Raw genomic sequence first — 22,669 nt, forward strand, 5'->3', positions numbered from 1 at the left:
ATGTTGCTTGCTATTACACGATCACTGCAGCACCCCCGGATTGACCCATTGGAAGACTTCCCATAGGAACAGGCAAAAGGGTAGCTAATATGCTTCAGAAGAAAGGGGTGCAAAAAAAAGGGGTCCTTCAACCTAAGCAGGTTGGGGTTGAGAGGGGCCAATTTTCAAATTGCATTGATGAGAAGAATCAGCCATTCTAAATACAGAGGCTTTCAGCTGTTTGTAAAAGCCACCTGTAAAATCCATCAATTAGATTGGAAGTAAACCCACAATAACTCACTAATACCCATTCCATCACAGGGAGCAGCCATTGTCCTTCTTGGGTCTCGGTCATCTTTGGTCATCTTGATTGGCCATGCCAAGATAATGTATTTCCTATGCAGGTGGGCGGGAGATCATTTATTTCCGGCAAGGGAAGCCAGGACTAGGTATTCCTGGCAACCAATGGTGAGCTGTGTATGTGCAGCTTACCAAAATTTGGCAGCTGGGTGGTGATCAGGCAGGTAGGAGCAATTATTGCAGAGGGGACATCACCTGTTCCTGTATGGAATAACCACCTGCCTGAATCACAAAAGTTCAAAATGGGACTTTAGTTCCATTTGGGTATTGAGAGTAGGTTTTTAAAGCGTAGGTTTTTGACATTTTTTAAATTACAGTCTCTTTTATAAAATTGCATTCATATGTAAAACTTGACTAAAACAAAGAAAAGGTTGTTTATGAAAGCTTTGATACAGATCAACTAGTAATTAATCTTTACCGGCCTTTTAAACTATCAGTGTGTCATTCAGCAGCCGAATCTGCAGAACGAGCGGACTTTTCAGCACTTGATGAAACAGCTCGCCTTAAACTATATCCTTTGCGGTCCAGACTTATCTGTATTCTAATAAGCAAAAACAAACGCCAACTCGTTTTTGATCCTGAGCTCTTTAAAGCACAGCATGACTCCGACTGCAACTAATTTGCAATCTGATACGACCCAAATCCTCTTACATTTCTGCGGCTAGATTTGGCATATGGGAGGGAGACGTCGCAGAGCCGGAGTGAGTTCATCTGGTTGGCTTTGTGAAACCTAAAGATCAAACTGAACGCCGTACCTGGGAAATGTCCATGACGGAGTCACAGCTCAAAGGTCTGGCCGAGGTCAGGTCGTTGGAGCCCAGCAAAGTAGAGATGATGCCATTTTGGTCAACTCGGCGTATCATGGTGCCATCAACGAAGTAGATGAGGCCAAACTTGTCCACTGTAATGCCTGGAGATGAAGAAAGTTATGTTAGATTGTTATCTCTTCAAGAAAATTACATATCTGTCAACAATTACATATCTGTTTTCTTTGTGTTCAGAAATTGCTCTTACAAAGCTCCTTCTCTGGCACTCCCTTCCTTAATATTAACTTATTCATGATGCTCTGTCTGCGGGCTTTACAGAGCCCATAGTGATGTCATTACTGTCTCCTAGAGGAGCTCACAATCTAATGCCCCTATCATGATCATTTGTCATGACATAGTCTTACCTACCAGTAAAAGTTTGTGCTGTAGAAGGAAACTCATACAAACATTGCATGAACATACAAACCCTTGCAGATAGCATCCTGGCCAATGAATCGTTGGCCAATGACCACTGAGTAAGCCATTGAGGCACCATGCTACCCAATGCCTAAACCTTACATAATCAAGGATGGTTGGCACAATTTTATTGTTGGTCTCACGAATAAACTTTATCGAACAATCTGTACAGACTCCTCCCTTTGAGGCATTTTAGCCAATGAGATTAGGTGTAGATCGGGCATCCAGGACACAAAAGTCTGGTTATTTAATAGCCCTGAGCAGGGTAATATTGAACATGTCAGTTTTCAATGCATATACTCACCATTTTACCAGACTTTCATTGATTTTAGAATTTTAGATACAATTTACCTGTATGTTTGGACATGAAGAATGTTTAAATCCATTTCCCCCTATTATGATATAATCAGTGAGCTCCTGACCTCTGGTATCGGGTATTGAAACAGGAACTACCTAAAAACAACCCCAGTGTGCTCATTTGACTAGTAACAACCTCCTCGGGGGCTGGGCCTGTTGCCATTGGTTTTTTATATTCCATGACATGCTCTAAAACAAAGCAGCCAATAAACAGGAAAAATGACCACAATGGTAGTTAAATTCAACTCTATCGTTTTACCACATGATAAAATTTGATCAATGAATCTTTATTACTTATTTCTTGATGTTTTCTCGTGTGACCTTTCTTTGCACTGCTGCAAAAATATGTAAATAAAGATACAAAAGACGGTTCAGATAAAAGTTGTTCTCAATCCCTTTGATCTAAAGCAATGTCATTTATTTGCCATGTTAATCGTTCTTGTTTGATTACTGCACTCAGAATTTTTTTGCACGTAATTATTAGAATGACTTAACTGCAAATGGAGCTGACAAAAAGAAACAAATCAGAACTGTGATGATAATGGAGTCACGCGGCATCGTCTGATCATTGCTGAACAGAGGATTCCATCCAGCATGTAAGATAATTGTTGGATGGGCACTGGCCACCAAATTTTAGAGAGGGGAACCTGAACAATTTTCATACACTGGAAGGCAGCGGAAGGTCACGTGGTATTCTCATGTGATAAATAATTCCTACATATCCAAGACAAGTTGGTGGCAAAAAGAATAATGTAAAATCAACTCTCTGTTCCTATAATTAATCTAATGGAATACAAAGCTGGAAGGGTCTATATAGGGATAAAATGAATTATACATAAAAAAAGGGGTCAACTTACATGCTTAACCTCATATATGGTTATCTGGCTCTATTTCTGACCTTGTGCTCTGTCGTTATGTTGGAGTACCGATTTACTATGCATAATATTCCATTTTGCTCCTCCCGTAAGAGCTCCATGAAAGGTTATGTAGGGAGTGGCTGAGGATCTGGACCAGCACCGACAGAAATTAGACACTCCCAGAAGAAGAAAAGGATATGATGAGGAAGGAAGGAGACGGCTGTACCTCTCTTTACTGCCCCTATTCATTCCCTATGGAGCTGCTGCTACAAAGGTTTCTGGAGTGAGGAGCCGGTAAATGCACTGCATCCTCACCTGCATCCTCAGCACAAGTGTAAACCTAGCTTGAAAAAAACTCTGAAAACATGTATTTGTTGTGAAAAAGTTTTTTTTGATACCTATGGCCCTATCACATTATTACTTTGCGATAATGCATGGCAAACGCAAGTCACCTGCATTTGGCGTGAAATTACACCCCAATGGGCCATGCTGACAGGCATGCATAGCGGTGCAGTGTAAATTGTGGATATGTCTATCCAAAATTGGTGTCTCAAGCAGCCCATTGAAATGCCACAATGCAGAATACCAAGCAAGCACTAACGTACCGCACTGTTCTGGGTCCTATTTGTGATTACGTTAGGGTTCACATCTACATTACCATTTTGGTTTTGGTAACCGCCTCGTTATCTGGACCCTCTTATATAACCCATAAATAACAGGATAATGGCATCATAAAAGGTCTGCGATCTATTAATCTAAAAAAAATGGATAAAGCATGACACAGGACAGAACACTGCAATATCGAATTCCCTAATCCTGAAAGTTTCTGCTTTGGGCCAGCGTCACGGTTCGCTGCCACGACAAAGTCTTGCGGAGAACTTTTTCCTGAAAACGATCCCTTTGGAAATAGAAATTCAGAACATGCAATTCCGCATATGGAGGAGACATTAGCTGTGGACAAGGATTACAATTAAATTATGAAAATGTAGTCGAGGCTTCATATGGCTTGATTTAAGAGGCACTTGTGGTTTGGGAATGATTGAAGGCAGCTATGCCGAGGATTTTCTCTTTTATTTTGGCTGGGGAAGGAACGGTTTATGGTGCATTAAGTACATCTTTTTGTATGTTAATGTCGGCCCTCTTGGCATTTTGTGATGGAACCGTCTGAAAACCTGCAAAATGGATACTTACCGGATCAGATCTACGCCTTGTGACACATGAAAAGGTAAATGGGCAAAAAATGTATTTTACAAAGATGGATCAATGTTCCTTTTACAGTATTCACACCCGCAATCAATCTTTTACCAAAAGCAAATCAGATTGATATGTTTCATTTTAAATCATTGAAATTTTTAAAGGATGAGGAGGAAATCTTAGTCTGTGAAAGGATTAGAATTTCTTTCAGGATTTATTGATGTCTGTTTCCCTACTGCTGAAATTCCCTTTGCTTCTTGGTAAAGAAGAAAGAGGAGGTCTCGAAGTGAGAACAAAGCCCACCATTACCAAAATGGGAAACCTCCAATGGGTATATTTGTCCTAGAGGAAGGCAAAGACTGGCATTCCCTCTACTTTGAACAAATCCACTTCCTTTTAGGTCTATGGGTTAGAAAATTAGGTGAAATATACCCAATGGGAACATAAACAGCAATAAGAAACCCGAGAAGGGTTCTACGCCATCCGCATGTGATGGAATTTCACCTATCAGTTCAAGCCCATAGGAAGCCACCAGGTTGTTTAGCCCCTTAGAAGGTACCCATATCAGAAATATCAGTCATTAGTGGAGATACAAAGGCTTTCTGGTAATCCATACAATGAGTACTTATATTTTTGGAACCCCTGAACCCGTCATTACCTCTGGGATTGTTGAGTGAAGCTTCTGTGGCTTTGCCACCATCTCCGCAACGAGTATCATCGAATGGAAGGCACTGATCTCCTGTCCCGGCCACCACTTCTGAATTCTTCACAATGTCCTTCACCACTGTGGTAGACTTGACTCTGTAGACCCGACGGCTGTTAGTGTCAGAGAGGAGGATAGCGCCAGTGACTGGATCGGTGGCCAGGTAATATTTGTGTGCTGGGCTGTGGCTGGAATAAGTGAAAAGAATATGTCAAGATTGGAGATCTCAGACACAATGATACTACAACTAAACCCTTATTGTTTATCACTTTCTTTCTGAAGAACTCCAAGCAAATATATATATATTGTAAATATAACATATTTTTTTATAAACCTAATAACACCTACTGGGTCAAAGCTTTGACTACCAAAGGTGAATGGGTGGGAAAGCTCTACCGCAGAATGAAATCTATCAAAGCAAAGAGTCTTGATGGGCAAAGCTTTGGCTTTGTGTCAATAAGGTTAAGAGAATTGACCATGAATGGAGATGGGTTCCATTATTTTTTAATTTGCAGGTGGTTTGAGCCAGCTGATAACCAGGCCAGCACCTACCTAAGGGTGGAACATTGTATGGTGAGACCCATCAACTGGCTTTTGTTCCCAATGGGGGATACTTTATAAGCAAAGCCTGCATACAAGTGGTGAATACCTTGACAATTGGGAAAAACTGGGCCTGATTTGTCAAAGCTCTCTAGGACTGGAGAAGATAGACTATTACAGTTGACCCAGCAAACCTGGAGTGGATTTCTTTAAATTCATTTGCTGTTTTCTGGCAAATATTTTCAATCCTAGACTGGATCCATAGATTACTTTGGTTCTCCTATGATAATCTATCTTCTCCAGTCTGGGAGAGCTTTAATAAATCAGGTCCACTGTTCTAGAAGTCTGATGAGCAGAAAGAAGCCCTGGTGGTTGGCATTGTTGTAGAATGTTAAAGGGTGTGTTGTCCACCTTCATATAGCTCAGCAGGGGTGGTGATGCATCTACAGCTGTTCTAAAATAAATTCTTCAGCAATAAAAAGGTTCTACCCTCCTCACTACTCTATCCAAAGCTAAAATATACATTGGTTGGGCTTTTAATTGTTAACTCCAAGTAACACACCACTATAACTATTTTTTAAAAAACGGTAATGATCTTCTAATGGCTGTGCGTAATTTTAGAATATAGGAAAAGGACAATGTGATGTCTGAACGCATATAATTTTAAAGGTAAACAAGCCGTTGCAACAGGGCAGCTGGAATGGAGCAATTAAAGTGATATACAAGACCACAACAGAACCTCCCAGAGACTGAACAAGATCATGCCGAGTTTTATTGTACGAGAACTAGTCTTCGGAGCATTACGGAGACTTCCCTCCCGAAACTAGGTGAACTTGATAAATCCCATAACAGTATTTAAACAACTTCCTGAGCTCACTGACACAAACGGAGTTCAGCGAGGGTTGAAACCACACAGGCTGTGTTCTGGGGACATTTAAATACTCTTGTTCCAAAGCAAGGCTTTTTATACTGCTGAGTCCTAACCTTCTCAAGACCACAGATTGGGTAATGGCAAATTATTAGGCAAAGCAAATAATATTTTCTCTATTTTCAGGCAGAATATAGTGTAAAAATTAGGCTTTTTAGGCTAACAAATGACCCGTCCTTGGAATTGTATTCATTCATCAATTTAGAAAGATATGAATGTTGTAATACATTTTTTTGAATATTTTAATGGCTTTTATTAAAAGCAGTATAATGCTGAAGAAACGTTCAATCTGGTCTTTGATGTTTCCTTAATGCATTCTACCTGTATACCTTGGCGTTCTTTCTAATTTTCCCTATTCCTCCTAGCAAAAGCACCTCATTCTTACAAAATTCTGGTTCCCTGTATATGGTCACCTAAAAGTCTGCCAGTTTACCCATTTGGGGCACAAGATGGGTTCTCTAAATGAAGCTTCTCCTTCCCACATATTTTTCTCTCTGTGTGCACTCCTGATTGACTAATAAAAGCAAATCCTGTGACTTAATTCACTAAAGCCTACTCAAAAATTAAACCTTTTTTGGTAACTTGGATATTTATATATGTTGAATTTGGCCATAAATCTTTTTTGGGTTAAATTCCCAATTTTTTAGTGTACCTACAGCTTAGTTTGAGTAGATTTAAGAGTGGATCAGGTTTTTATACAAAAGACAAAATGCTCTGGGCAAATATGAAGTTGGGGCCCCAAATGCATAGCATTCCGTTTCCATCCACCTGTGCCATTTGGTCACTTAGGGCCCAGAAGACAGCGGTACAACTGTCAAGTTTACCCCACCCTATAACTGGCCATGAAACAGCTAAATCCTCCATTGTACTGAGTTGCACAGTCCAAATGGTGCTGGATCAAATAGGATTCAGAGAGTGCTTGAACTGACTGCAAAGGTTTGCGATTGGGGTCCTGGAGAGGCCCCCAAAAAAGCCAAATAAAGCCTTCAAATTGGGCACAAGCAATATGAGATGCTCCAGCTTTTGAATAAAAACAAAACTGTAATAATCCATACCATGGAAATAGTTCTTAAACCAATTACTTATCATGTCAACTCCTCGATAGAGAACCTGGAGGGACCCACCAAATGCTAAATTTGTCCGCAACAACGAGCCGAATTTCCAAAACCCCATATGACCAACGCTGACTAAGAGCATTCATCGGTCGACTCGGCTAATACACTGCTAATCAAGACTGGTGGATTTCATGGAAGTGATTATCTAATGACAAGGAAATATTACCCCCATCCATCAATATTTCTTAAATAAACGACGGAGGAGCCAAGTATCCATGAAAGACGCATTGTAATCGAGGGTTTAATATTTCAGCTCATTGCCGTTTCACAGAGGTGGGAAAAACAAGAAGCAGAACCCTCATTAATCACGTCCTATGGTGGATAGCACAGTGAGCCGGGCAATTAAGCAGCCGTCCTCCGTACTAAATGGGGGGAGTCCAACTAGAAGCGGCCTGGGTGATGCACCCATCCATTCCTTACTTCCATCCATAACGGCACGCAGGATGCTAAGCTGGTGACAGAGCCAAGACTTATACAGGGGTATCACAATCTCCACTGATGATAAATGACATTGGACCATTGGCTTGGCCAACATAATTGTGTTGCATTAACTAACATATTTTTAGGAATTACATGCTGAATGACTGGATTGAGTTGAACTGAAATTACTGGATTGAGTTGAACTGAAAGTTTAGCATATTTTCAGTTCTAATTACTGTGTTCACATTAAATATTTTTTTTAACATTTTCTCATAATTATCTTACCATCTCAAAAATATCTTATTATTATTGTATTTAAGATGGATTTTCAAATCAGCCACTAGAAAGGGTTCTTGATATGAAACTCAATTGCTGAACAGCTGTAGAAATACTGGCCACACAGGCAGTGCATTCTTTTAGAAAAGCAGACATCTCAAAAGGGTTCATTTACCAAGGGACTTTGGAAAATACATCCCAACCTGGATGTCAGTAAATATGGAGGAGATGTTAATATAACTGTGCTAGCAAAATCATGTTTTTTGTGCATATCCCTTGCATGTGATTGGAAATCCCAGGTGCACTCAGGTTTGCTTTATCTACTGACATTCTATATCAGAGGTAGACAGCCTCTATTGCATATATTGTATATAAACCCCATATAGTATATACATATTCTCCCTAGAAATATTTTTAGGCTGGGTGGGAAGAAGCTGTAGGTGGATGACAGCCCCTAGACCAGGGGTGTCAAACTAAAATACACAGTGGGCCAAAATTAAAAACCTAGACAAAGTCACGGGCCAAACTTGAAACTAAAATAGCACCGCTACTACAATTCCCTGTGTCTATAAAACAGTCAAATGTGGGGCCACGCACAGGCAGAGAGGCTGCTGGTCTATAGACAGAATGATGTTGAGAATTGTAGTAGCGGCGCTATTTCAATGCCACGGTGGGCCAGCTGAAATTTATATTTAGGATTCCTTTGAGGGGCCAAAAAAAAAAAGGATGTTGTGGGCCAGCTTTGGCCAGGATTTGGCCAGCGGGACAGAGTTTGACACCCCTGCCCTAGATTGTGAACCAAGACAGGGAGGCCACTGCTGTAGATTTGCAGCACTGTATTAATGCACAATTGTTCCACCAACACCTGTCATTTCCTGTGTCATTGCTTCCTCCCTTTAGCCCTTGGTCACTACAAGACACAAGGTCAGGGAAAGAACCATTGAGACTGGGGGGATACAAGAGTTAAACACCCCTGGAAATGTTCATTTCTAAGCAGGCGATTTCTCAATAATAAAGTAGTAATCCATGATGCGGCCAGCAGAAGAAGCAAGATTTTCCATTACTCTTTTTGGATAACATGCTAATCAGGAATTTTACATTTGCAATAGAGGTGATTTAACAAACATTGTTAACAGAGGCACAATGAGATCCATAGCAGTGCTGCAAACACAGGTGAAAGCAGTAAAGCGATGCTGAAAGTTTTATGCCTTCCAAGCAAAAGGTAATTTTCTGGTCAAAATAATTTTACCAAACCTGCAAAATTAATTCAAATACAGTAGGTCAGCTGCAAATCAAATATTGCCTATCAATAATTCTGAATGATCTCTGAAACGTCTCAATCTGATGCCATTGACTAAGGCCCATTAGAAGCCAATACTATGCATTATAAAAGCAAACAAAGAGGCAGCAAATTGATCAGATGATATAAGCCTTGCTTAGCGCTAAAAACACAGAAAGCTGCAGGATAATACAGAGCGGACAGGTTCTCTTACCTATGTCTGAAATCTTTATTTCTGTAAGATGGCAAAGGAAATAAGAGAATACAAGGAGTTAGTAATAGACGGAAAGCAGAGAGGTTAACAAGAGCAACAGAGAGATGGAAGTTAGAGACTTTCTAATGAAGAGATAAGTTGTAGACAATCAACATAGAGTCTGTGCAATACTATGGAACATGTTGACAAGTTAGATAACCAATTGGAGCATACTATGGGCAAAGTAAAACCTTAATTTTAAAGAAAACTTTAAACATAGGGCTTGTTGTACTAAACTCTTGGATGGAATACAGCTAAAAGTCCTGGAGTTCCATTGGTATCTCAAGAAAGAAAAAGAGATGGAAATGTGGAAGTGACAAGGCTGCTGTGCCAGCCTGGTGAAATTACACTATGGCAAATGTGGAGGTATAATGTCATAATGTCATTATGTGACAAGTTTTGGCAATAGTAGAGGGCATTATGAAAACTGGGTACCATTAAGGAACTTCCAAAAAGGAAAATTAATTCTGGTATAAATGTTAACAAGAGTAGGGCCAAGGTAGTATGGGCAATATAGATGACCCATAACTGTACACCAAAAGAGTGCCGTCATTCAGAGGAAGCCATGTTATTAATGGCAAATTGATTGGATTATAACAATGCTGTTGACATGATTGCCTCTTGATAGCATAGGTATGGCAATGGTCCTTTGGCCGTCCTCACAATGGGCCTGTTTTTTGAAAGCTCTCCAATACTGGAGAGGATACACTTACATCAGTGAATCTGAGTGATCCAGCAAACCTGGAGTGGATCTGATCCAGGATTGAAAACATTTGCTAACAAATAGCAATCTAATTAGGGAATCCTTTCCAGCCTTGGAGAGCTTTCATAAATCAGGCTCTATATCCTAAGGGAATTATGTCATGTACCATGACAGTATTATCAATATGGAGGCACCATGGTAATATAGCCAATGGGAGGGTGCCATGATATTTGCCAGCTGATCAAATATGGACCTAGAAAATGTAACAACATTCCAAGTGTTTGGTACCAGGACATTACAAATATAAGGGCTATGAACCAGGAGAAGCTGTGATACTATAAAAGAAAAGTAGATGAGAAAAGAAGAGGAACAGGAGCTTTAAAATTTAGAACAGAGAACACTTGTCCTTGTCGGCCACTAAAAACATTTAGGCAAATCCTTCAACCACATGGAAATCTGATTGCTCTTCTTTTAGAAACCATTGTGAGACAAGTAATATATAAACGTTACTTTCTGCATAGGTCATGAATGCAACAACCTGTCCCTTGAAATATTTTGTGAAACTGTCACTTATTTTTTATGATCATAAATTAGGATATGAATTTTGTAAACTTTTTTTAACAAAATAAACTCTTTGTTTCATTTCTCTCTAAGAACTAGAGATTTAGTATATATTATAGGACATCATAGGGATCATCAGAATGTTGTGTAGTCCGGCAGAGGAGCTCAGGCCGGGATGATATGAGTTATTTTTTACCATATTGAACACATGTAAAACAATGGTTTCAATGGCATATTTACTATACCAAAAGCTAGGAAATAAGAAATTATCATAATTCATATTAGGAGGGAAGAGAGAAGAAGGAACGGGAGCACAAAGTCCCAAAATGGACCCTAAAGGCTGGGCTCTCATCTACAAGTAAAGCCCAATGGTTTCCTATAAATATAAATTCTGCCAAATGAATAAATTAAAAGATTGATAAAAAACACAATGCAACAAAAGTATAAACTCCACAAATTTAAATGATATTCTTATAAAACGAAAAAAGGAACCCCTATGGTGACTAAATCTGCTGATCAATGCTACTTTAAATGGTAGAATAATGATTAAGTCTTAACACAGAGATTTCCATACTCCATGATTTGCAAACGTTTGCTCTGCGCTTACCTTAACTCCAGGATGTTTGTGACATTGCCGGAGGGAAAGATTCTACGGATATAGTTGAAATCGCCGACGTACAGACTGCCATCTGCACCGCATGTCAAAGCAACCGGAGCCAGGAGTTTGTTACCATCTGCGAGGCCATTGCAGCTTGGACAGGAGATGCTCCTGCGTCGCCCATTACCCATTATACTGCCGATCACAGCGGGCTGCTGGGAAATGAATTGGTTTTCTCCGTTGCCTTTGTGCAGGATGCCTGATGAAGACATTAAAAGTGAAATAAGTCTCCGAAGTTTCAGAAACTTTGAAGGCAAACTTGACTTTCAGGAAGGGTAGAAAGTATGGTTTTATTATTCATATTCTATTTTTATGCTTTAAATAAATACTTATAAAACTTTATAATATTTTGTATTCCTGTATTCAGCCAGCCTTGGTGTAGTTTAAGCTACTTATAAGAAAAAACGTAGATGTCCTTTTAGGATTTATGTGAATGGGCATTTGTAGCATGCTGCAAACTTTGCAAATTTGATTCAGATCCGATGCGGAGATCATCTAGATTCTGCCTTGTGATAAACCTGTATGCAGGCACAGGACTCTCTGCATACAGATTTAGAACAAAGAAAGAATCTTTAGAATTCATTTTCATGTGTGTTCTCAAGCCTATGCAGAAATAATTATGGGGCTTTGGCATGTAAAAAGATGCAATCTCCCCTTGGTCCATGAGAAAATTTCCAGACACGTTCGTGAAGACATCGAATTAACCAATTATGGAAAGCAACACAACCCATCACAGTGTTGCATGTTTTCTTTTCAAACCTGTCAGTCTAAAAACAATATTCTGGCCATGCTGAGACCTCTGAGAAGTCATAATCCAACTCACCAGTCTGTATATTGAGAGCGTGATGTTTATCCAGCGACCATCCGCCGAGCTTGGATGCCTCAATTTCATAACCCTGAAGAATGGCGGTTCTTTTCTCCCACAAAATGAGATCGGGACATGATTCATATTCATAACCTACAGAGACTGAAAACCAAAGACAAAGAGATGTGACCTAAATATCCAGATAAAACGTGGTTGAAGGCCATCGAACACACAAATCGGGATTTTCACTGGCAGGTGCCAATCACGGCTAAAATATCATTATGCTAAAACAGCTCATAAACACCCTCAATCCCCTTCACAGAGGGTGTTCGGAATACCGGCGGTCATCAAATCAGTCACTGCTAACATGATAACTAGAATAATGACTTTCACACAGGCAAGCACCATAAAAATAAAAATTAATCATATCAGGTACTAAAGGGTGAAAATGTGTTATTCATATGCATAGGAAAAAGATCCAAGGCTGGTTTAGACCACTCGATTCTCACCGTGCAGCTTTTAGGGTCATGAAGGCTTGAAGTGAACCCAAATATTAAAGTAAATGTGGCCATTCATTTTAAAATATTGACATATTCAAAGGTAATGGGCATTAAACCAAGCCCATATTGGCTGTTCTGCATATAGGCATGTTCCTTAAGGCAAGTAGGCATGTGCCCACAATCCCACAATTAATGGGATGCCTACAGGCAAGAGCTACTTGGCCTATAGGCATGTGTTCATTGGTCTACATTTTTTCGGCTACTAGGTCATTTTAGAAGGTCAAGAAGGCTCACTAGGCCAGACTCTCTCTCTCTCTGATGGCCCCTCACCAGGAACACCCCTGAAGGGAAATACCTTCCCTCCGCAATGCATACAGAGGAAAGGGAATGTCCCCTTACCCCGGCAGCAGAAGTGTTAACGCCGGTTGGGGTAAATAGGGAAGGAAGGCATAACCAGGAGGCTCAGGAGCCGCGGGTTGCCGACCCCTGCTGGCCGGGATTAGGCAGATTGACCAGGGGGGCGTTAGGCCAGGATGGACTATTGGCTAGACCATATCTGGCCTAAAGGCTGGAGTTTGCTGACCTCTGGTCTACAGGAATAAGTCTATTAGCCTACAGGATAGCCTACAGGAATGAGCCACTTGGCCCATACTGACTGTTCTGCATATAGACATGTGCCTTAAGGCAAGTAGGCACATGTCCAAAACTATAATGATCTTCATACAGGCATGAGCCACATGGCCTACTGTCATGTGTCTATTGGCCTATAGCAATGAGCCACTTGGCCAGCAGGCATGTGTCTATTGCTCTACAGGCATGTGTCTATTGGCCTACAGGAACGAGTCACTTAGTCTACAGGAACAAGCCACATGTCTATTGGCCTACACATATGTCTAATGGTAAATCTTGCTTCTCCACAAGGTATCAAATTCAGCAAACATTTACAAAACAATTAAATTGGGGCTGTAGATCTAAGTGTATGTTCTGGTCATCTGTTCTATACCACTGGATAGATTTCTCATGCTGGGTCAAAAACTACCAACCACACAGATCAAGTGGCAACCTCAACCACTGGAATTCTGTATCACTGTTTAGTGTGGCTGCTAATAGACAAGACTTTTACAAGTTCAAAACAGAATGACAAATTTACTTTTAGGAGTCTGGTTTATAAACAGTGCAACCATCACAACTCACCGAAGGCTTCAGACAGTCCGTAAACCTTCTGGCTGTAGACGTCCGTCTTGTCCCAAATAAAGGAATAGGAGAGGTCCGGGGCAGCAGCAAACCACTTTCTGAATAGCCGGCCCTCCACAGCGACCATCAGGTGCACTTTCATAAGGTTGAACGGAATAGTGTGATGAGTCAAGCTAATCCTCAGAACCGATTTGTAGCCAGCGTTCCGGGTGCTTAAATAGTTCAGCTTAATTTTGCTTCCTGGGATTGGAATTTCTTCCTGCAGAGCCTGGAAAGAAGAAGCAATTTGATAAAATGTATCTGGTATTTGACCATAATATTGCTGTATGCTCCAATGGGAAGGAAGAAGCTGAAGGAGAGTGGTGACCCCTGTATTGTGACCTAGCTTTCAGTAACCACCCAAAAACAGCCAGGTGGTTACTGAAAAATGCTGGGTGGTGTGCCCAGCTAAAAGAGTCTGGAGAGAACTGGACACACACACACACACACACACACACACACACACACACACACACACACATATATATATATATATATATATTTTATATATGTTGGCATGCTGCTCTTCTTTATGGATTGCTATATACGTCCTGCATTGAAAGCTCAGTTTTGAGTCCGGGATTACACGTGACAAAAATGGGAAATTGGACTAAACCATCAAACTCTTTTATGGTAGAATGCTTAGTTTCCTGTAATTATCCTGTAAAATCCTGTGGATCAAAAATACTTAAAATAACTAAAAAGAAGTTTAACTCCAGCCAATGAAGTTTCTGGCAGCATGCTGTAAAGGACTCTTGATCTTTGCGTAGAAGGAGTGGTCTATCTGCAGATATCCAACACACCCCCTGCTAACTCAAACCAATAGCTATGCAAAACCAAACCTATGCTCTTTGCTGATTGGAGAGCTTGAACTCTGACTCAGCAGGGGGCATGTCCGACCTTTACAGATGATGCTTCGCCACAGCATGAAGGGCAGACTTTTCCACTGAACTGTAAGACTTTGCCCTCCTTATGTTTTTTGGCCAATTTAAAGTTTACTTGGACTTCAAACTAAACACACAAATCTCAGAAACCAACAATAAAACTAAATATAAAACCTTTTATTTTATTTTTTATACAATATTGTCCATTTAAATCAGGAATCCCATGGAGCAAGCATTGTTACAAATACCTAGCGCAGTCGGTAAGCCTTTATTTATATTTACTTGGTACTGCCGGAACCTTTTGTACATTAAGAATTTCTTTGGTCTATTATATTTTTTTTTTAACAGCCGCTCTCTTATCTTGTGTATGAACGTTTGTGTGTCGTTGTTACTAACTGCGCTTTACAAAGTTCAATTTTCCACTCTGCTTTGATTAACAACATAGACTTTGCTGTGCTGAAGTGGATTGCGAGAGCTCGGCAAACAGATGACACAAACGTAAGTGCAGCCGTAAAATAAAAAAAAACCCACCAGGCAGGCAGAACCGTATAATTTGCCCCTCAAAGATCTCGTCTGCAAATGTATTCTCGCCGCGAGTGAACAATGACTGCAAAACTTCAAACATAATGTTAACGTGTTTGAGTTTGCCGAGACTGTTCTGACGGAACCTCTGGGAAGGGGGGAAATGTGTTTTTTGAACTCCTTACTTAATATGCATTTATTTTTCTGAAGCCTGTAAGCTTTCTATTCACGAGAAGATTTAAGGAGTTGAAGATGTTAAGCGTGGATTTAGTTTGTTTTGTGGGCAGGCCAAACAAGACGAATATAATTATCTGAGATTAGAATGTCATCTGCATAGCTGCCTCGTGTTTGAGTCCCACAGACTGGCGCTTAAAGTGAACCTGTGCTATTCAGCAACTGCCTTCCCTTGGCACATATACTCTGGTTTTCTTGATAGGTCAACATGTGATTGCTCTAGTTCATCACACATGACAGTGCTGGTGCTTGATGATTGGATACTCAAAGCTGTTCCTCAGGGGTGGAGTCCTTAGCCATGTGTAGGCTTTAAGTCATGACTTAGAGCTTACACTGAGGCTCTTTATTTGCTGGGGGCAACACCAGTTGGCTAAAGAAAGTTACCATGTACATCTTTGAAGCATAGTTGTCCTTGCATTAAAAATGCACAGGTTCAATGAAGCAAAAACCTCTCATGCATGATGTGCCAAACATCTTTGTCCTGCTGTCTGGGTTCAGTATCTTCCACCTTCTGAATCAGCTGGCCCGGGATGCAATAAAAAGTTATCCAGCTCACAATTAGGTAACTATACTTCTGCTTTAAAAGGCCCTAATACAGCCCAAAATCTTCCATAACTGGCTCCAGTCAATCAAACAACAGAATGATCTGAATATAGTTCACTATGTGTTGGGTACCAACCTTCTGGTCACCAAATGGTTGCATTAATACAAAATTTTTACCAAAAAATCTTCAACATTAATTTCAACCATAATTTTTGCAAATCTTTAATACTTGTACCCGCCATGAACGTCAATGCTTCTGTCCACCCAATACTTTGGTCAATGACGTTACATACTTCGTTATTCTTGATAAACCAAAGACCAAAGCAGCTTACAAAATGGCTGCTCTTGTTCCATGCAGGTGGCAAACTTAACTTTGAAGGAAGACAATCTAAGAATGAGACAACCTGGTTGTTTTCCAGAGGCTGTAAATAACTCCGAACATATAAAGCACTCTTTAATTTTCTCCTCATTGAAGTCTTCCATCACCTTGACAGTCCCATTTATCCAAAGTTAAATGTAAACATTGTGCAAAAGGTTGGAAGTCCTGAATTTGATCATTAAAGCTACTCTGCTCCACTTCACCATCTTCCTGAGCTAATTAAACAAATGACTTCCATTAAGCAGGTGGCCCCACCTAGAACCATTTGCCGCATCCATCCGGGCAAAAGAAGCTTGGATAATAAAAGCAATGTATTATTTATTTTTTACTCTTTGTAGCCTGCTGTCATTTTGTCTAAGGCTGCAAGATGGATGGGTACGTAGATTTTCTATGCTTAACTGAGTTTAGTGTTCGGTAATGTGTAAACCTGATGCCCTTCTGCTTCTTATACCAATATCATTTTAGTAACCAGCTACCAAACATTAGGTGATGTCTCCAATGGTAATACAAAGATATTGTAAATGTGACGGGTTGAGCACAGAGGATAGAATCCTGGGGGAAAATGCTTCCCACCCAATACCCCAAAATAATGGTGTGCACTCATCTCATAGGAACTTTTCTGATAAAGAACAAGTATAGTCATTGGTGTCCCATGCAAGCTAACCTAAATCCCCTTGACCCAGCTTATGATATTGTCTCCGTATGGCAACTGGGGTCTTCTTTTTACCAGTAGAAAGCTGCCATGAGCTTAGCCTGGACCAAATTAAAAGACTATATGAAGCCAGATTATGAACCTGTTCAAATCTATAAAGGCTTACTGTGTAGACAAAGTTAATGCCATAGAATGTTTTGGTGTTGAAGATGCAAATGATGGAGACCACAGTTGTCTTGGTGGGACAGTTTATTGGTGCACATGTTACCAAAAATGGATCTGTCTCAAAAAATATTTTCACATTTCCCATTCAGAGTTTCACCATCCATCCAATGCTAAAGCATACTGCCCTATATCAACATATCTGTTGCAAGTCTTGGTGGTCTGGTAACCAAAGACATGATTCAGGTAATTCAGAATTCATGTGTTTGTTCAGTCCCATAAAGGTTTAAGAATGCACAACTCATTTAGATACAAACATTAGTGGTGCCATTTCTACAGAACAAGGATTGTGCACTCCGTGGCGATAGATCGAAATCACACTGGAAATATATTTTTTGCAAATATCAGGATTCTGAAGGATCATTAGTGGGATATAATGCATTAGGATTGTTCCCTAAATGCAGAATAAGATTCAGCTTTCGTAATACCACATAAAAATAATCATCCACAAGTCAATCTAAGAATGTAAGACTTAGACCAATATGTGCAGAGATGTAGCTCAGAATTTGCAATAAAGTTTGTTAAACCTATAGATGACCTATAACATTTTTCTAATTCCAAAACCAGAAGGTTCATTTAATTTGTGACATCCTTCTAATTTTTAGGGTTTGTACACCTACCTGGATCTCAGGCACGATGGGCCCTTTTTCCGAACACGAGCTGGCAAATGCAGTAAGTGGGGCTGGAGACAGCACAGGATTGGGACGGGCAAAACTGCTCAGGTCACAACTGGAAATCTCGTTCTCCTCGTGACGCATGGTGATTGTCTCCATGACAAAGAAACGGTCCCAGGGTAACCATAGGGTGTGTTCCTGCGTGATAAATGGCGCTCGCTCAAAGTGCAGAGTGGCAGAGATGCCGCCGTGGGTGACCAGATCAAAGCTGTTTTAATAGAGACACAAAGGATACATAGATGATACAATACAATTTCAAGAAAAATGAAAGCAGAGCACATTTTAATTGGCCATTATTCATATTTTATCTTACATGGGAAGTTTATATCATTGTATAAAATATATGTAATTAGGCTAGTGTAATTTTATCAAGCCCTATACAAAAGAATTGGTTTTCCAGTTCATCAAGGTGTTCAGTAGAGGTTGAGCATGGTGTAGGTTGAGGTCCGAGCTTTGTGACGCCCACTTGAGTTCCTCCATATCAAACTCATCACACCGTCTTTATGGAGCTGGCTTTGTGCACAAGGTACAGTCATGCTGGAACAGAAAAAAGTCTTCCGCAAACTGTAATCACGTAGTTGGAGGAACACAACTATCTAAAAGGTCTTTATATGCCGTAACATTACAGTTCCTTTCACTGGGAAAACCTCAAGTCAATCTTCTGAGTAATTTCTACCTAATGGCCACATACTATAATTATCAGTTCAATCTTCAGTAATTTCCATGATGTTGCCCAGCTAACGACACTTTTAGATGCAACTGCCTTTCATCCGTTTCATAACCTGGTATTTGTCATTACCTGAATAACAATAATAATTAAAAAAACATAGTCCGCTTGCATTAATTTAATAGGCACCGCTCAGTCATGATCAGACATAATCGTCTCCCCTTCCATCATTGTGTACGGATCCCGGAGAGACCTCAAACAAATGCATTCATGGTGTGATAACTTATTTATGTTGATTGCTCCCAGATGTTTCCTTATTCCTCTTCTTTGTCACATAAATCTCATTCCGTGACAGTTTTACATGGCTTCTCCAGTATGCATTTCCATTAATTTTGCTCCCTTCCAGTTCAACGCTAGGAAAAAGTCTGCTTAGTACATTGACTTTCCAAGCACTTTTGTCTCTGGATAGGCAACACCTAACAGGGCTGAGGAAATGGTGGACATTGATGAACCATGAAGGTGGACATTGAAATCCTAGAGAATGATCCAATATTTGTCATTCATTGAGGACAACACAATGATCACCTGGACAAAAAAAAAATTGAATTTGCCCCCTCAGTGGGGGCAAAAAAACCTAATAGGTTCTAGCTGATGACTAATCTATCCAAAACTTGAATTCTTTTAGGTATAATTGCAAGGTGGTCCAAGATAATGGAATACTTCTTCATCTAAACTGCATGTTCAGAGACTAGCTAGCTGTACCAATGCATTTGGGTTTTCATTATTGCATGTACATTTGCACCCTACACATGCAGGCTCTGCTTCGGACACATTGGTTCCCACAATGCTTGCTTCTAAGTCAACAAATTTGACAGATCCAGGTTCACAATTATCTGGGACTGGTTACGTAAATGGAAATATAATACTCCTATGAAAATTATTTTACCCATAACGCACTTCCAGAGATTGTTAACCTTGCCATACCCTTGCTATCGCTTGGCATAAGGGCAGTCTATTGCCTGGTTTTGTTAGGGTGAAGATGTCCTATACGCAGGTTTTGTGTACCATACTTTATAATCTTCCAAACCCATTTTTTATTGTGTCCACCAGCCAATGCACCTCCTTCTCCTCAGTTCCTACCCAATCAGCAGCTGGGATAGGGGAAAAGGAATATCATACGGATGTCCTACTTAGCAGAACCTTCAAGTTAAAACATGGATGCTCCCATCTACATATATAGATTTACAAACTATACATAAGGGCTCTTTTTATAAAACAGGAAATTGGGAATCTTCCAGGTATATGTGTATCAGTTGCAGTATTTGATTCCCACCAGGGAATGTTTGAGTAAATGTCTGATTCCCTGTTTTAGAAATAGAGCCAATAATAATCATGTTTTTTAAAGCAAATAGGCATGTAAAATTCTCTTAAATTCCAAACAGCTTTCACATTGATCAAACCAACCCAGAAACATCTCTTCCACACAAATGTATAACCTGTTGCTGCTGGGTTGTTTTGTTCCGCTCATTCTTTTCTTTTGATCAAAAGCTCCCTGGAGTGGTCAGAGTTGTGCGGAAAAAGGAACAATGATAGGATTACTTGAATTAAGCTGATGGTATTCAGAAATATACCTAAAATACTTTAAAATGACCATAAATTCCCTGTAAGACTATTATTTTATTAGGATTACCGGTATCAGTGACCTCTCGGGCTACACAGTGAGCAATTGCTTGTATTATAAATATTTAACAGCAGCTCATCCGCCGTGCACAAACTGCGGCCACGAACATGTCAAATCCCAGAGGGGCTTCCTGTCAATATGAAATCCTCCATCGGGGTAAAAGAAGCACGCGCTAGGGACTGTGCACCAGGCCGGTGTTATTGGAAAGATGGAGGGAGGGGGGTGGGCTGTAGTATAATTCTCTTTTCAGACAGCTCACCCATTGCAGGCGGACACCCCCCTCCTGCCTACCTCTTCCCGGGCGCTGCTGAATTATCATGTTGTGGTGCTGTTAAAATTCTGAAAGGCTGTCTCAGCGATTTGCTTGTTCTCTGCTAACTGCCATTAATGATCGGCGGCTCAGCAATGCTGCATTACATTACTACGCTAGGAACGGCGGCCTTTGCTGGAGGTCACAAAAGCGTTAAGCATTTTCCTCTCCCCTGAGACTTCCCTCTAGTTCATCTTCATCATTTCTCGTTACCTCGGGGCCCCGTGTATAGCAACTGTCTGAGCAAAATAACTGTTACCCACAGCAACTGGATAACTTCGGCCATCACTCCACGGCAATGGGTGCTGTTGACTGCAAACGTTCTTGTCCCCCCAGTATATTAAATGGACAAGACTCATTTTTATCATTATATGTAGATTAAGAATCTACAATAAGAAAAACATTAGAAAAATAGCAAGTCTGCCGATTCAAAACCTGCATAGAAAATTGCACAATGAAGGGAGAATTGGATTGGTTAGTACACCAGGTATTGGGTTGGAGGTCCAAACCTACAGACTACATTTTTTTTATAATTATTTATAGTCATGTCCTGCATAGTATCAATCACTTTTGTAGCACTTAAATCACTTTTATCTGAAAAAATCAATGTAGTGTTTTGGGACTTCTATCAATTGGATGGTTTGGCAGAAATTTGGTTGAAGATCTGTTCTTTTTCTGTGTCCTTGCTGGCAAGAAAAGGGAAAATCTTTCCAACAATGGTGCAAAAGACAATTCAAAACTGAAAGGGGTTCTGACTTTTCCCTGAACTATCCAAATATATACAAAGAGCTTTAACTCTACAAATGATAAGCTAAATTCATGGCCATGTGACACATTGGGTTCTGCATAATTACAAAGGAAGGGACCTTTTTGGGGTGTTGCTGCCCAGTTACATGGATACCTTCCATTGGGTCTATCCTATAGATCCTCTCAGGGTCCCAGACCAGAGAATAAGCAACACGAAAAATAGGCATAGGGGTGCAGGAGTGCATCATCATTATTTACTTCTGGAAGGGGTGCTGAGGATGGTTATTTGATGGCCTATTCAACTGAGGAAAAATGAATAATTTTATTTTTTTTATTGTGAATGGATAGGGAAGCTTGCAGGAGGGATGGGGAATTAGTAGGGAAATTGGCTGTAATAAATCATCAAGAAATCCCAGTTTCCTCATCCCCAACCATATTATGCTACAGTTTTAGGCTAAACACTAGTCCTGCACTCTTGACCCTTTCCATGTGATAAATATAGACAAATATATAGTTGTAGGAAATTAAATGCAAAGTATTGGTCAGTCAGAATATCCCATCTGAACCATTGATCCCGCCATCTATATCTGGTGAGAATGGATCTTCTTACATTTATGGGATGATTTAGACTTAAGGGTTTAGGGGACTAAGAGGTTTTGCATTTGCTATTTACCAAATTCAAGGAACTAAAATACAAGAGAAGGGTTCAGTGGTTCATAATGTACAGTTTATTTTGTTACCTGCCATCCTGTCTGCTGATGGTATATCCCAGTAGAGGAGCGTTGACGAAACTTATGTTCACACCTACTAGTGGAGTCCCATCTGCTGTCATAACCTGACCGCGGATTACACATGCGTGCCTGCAAAAAAGATCAAAAGAATAATGTAAATGTAAAACAGAAATGTATTTCTGGGTAATTTATATAATAAATAGCACATACACATAACACAACTTTCTAATATGTACCTAAAGCATGGAGAGTAAAGTGTAGGACCCTCATCATTTATACAATCTGAACACAACACACCATTGAGAGCCATTTAAAGGTCCATTTTAAAAGAGCTATACCAAACTGAATATGGAGGGACATTCACATTTGGACACTGCTTCTAATTGGCCTGATATTCCAACCATCACAAATCATTGAGTTACGTGGCTATGCCCGGTGGAATACCCCTCCTCTGATCTCCATAATATAGGGGAGAGGTA

At 40.2% G+C, this 22,669-nt stretch overlaps 1 protein-coding gene across 4 annotated transcripts in view; it reads right to left on the reverse strand.

The window, feature by feature from the left end:
• TENM4 (teneurin transmembrane protein 4) overlaps positions 1 to 22,669 on the reverse strand; it is a 152,310-nt gene that overhangs the window by 19,840 nt on the left and 109,801 nt on the right. For 3 of the 4 annotated variants that reach the window (XM_072401489.1, XM_072401470.1, XM_072401461.1), the window contains 8 exons: positions 22,200 to 22,319; positions 18,001 to 18,262; positions 13,906 to 14,173; positions 12,230 to 12,373; positions 11,356 to 11,605; positions 9,446 to 9,466; positions 4,629 to 4,861; positions 1,095 to 1,249 (listed from right to left, as the gene is read on the reverse strand). In XM_072401489.1, the coding sequence (XP_072257590.1) occupies positions 1,095 to 1,249; positions 4,629 to 4,861; positions 9,446 to 9,466; positions 11,356 to 11,605; positions 12,230 to 12,373; positions 13,906 to 14,173; positions 18,001 to 18,262; positions 22,200 to 22,319 (1,453 nt within the window). The remainder of the gene's footprint in view (positions 1 to 1,094; positions 1,250 to 4,628; positions 4,862 to 9,445; positions 9,467 to 11,355; positions 11,606 to 12,229; positions 12,374 to 13,905; positions 14,174 to 18,000; positions 18,263 to 22,199; positions 22,320 to 22,669) is intronic. The other variant, XM_072401479.1, reaches the window with a different exon arrangement.

The sequence above is a fragment of the Pyxicephalus adspersus genome, chromosome 1 (assembly GCF_032062135.1).
Source record: "Pyxicephalus adspersus chromosome 1, UCB_Pads_2.0, whole genome shotgun sequence".
Lineage (NCBI taxonomy): Eukaryota > Metazoa > Chordata > Amphibia > Anura > Pyxicephalidae > Pyxicephalus > Pyxicephalus adspersus.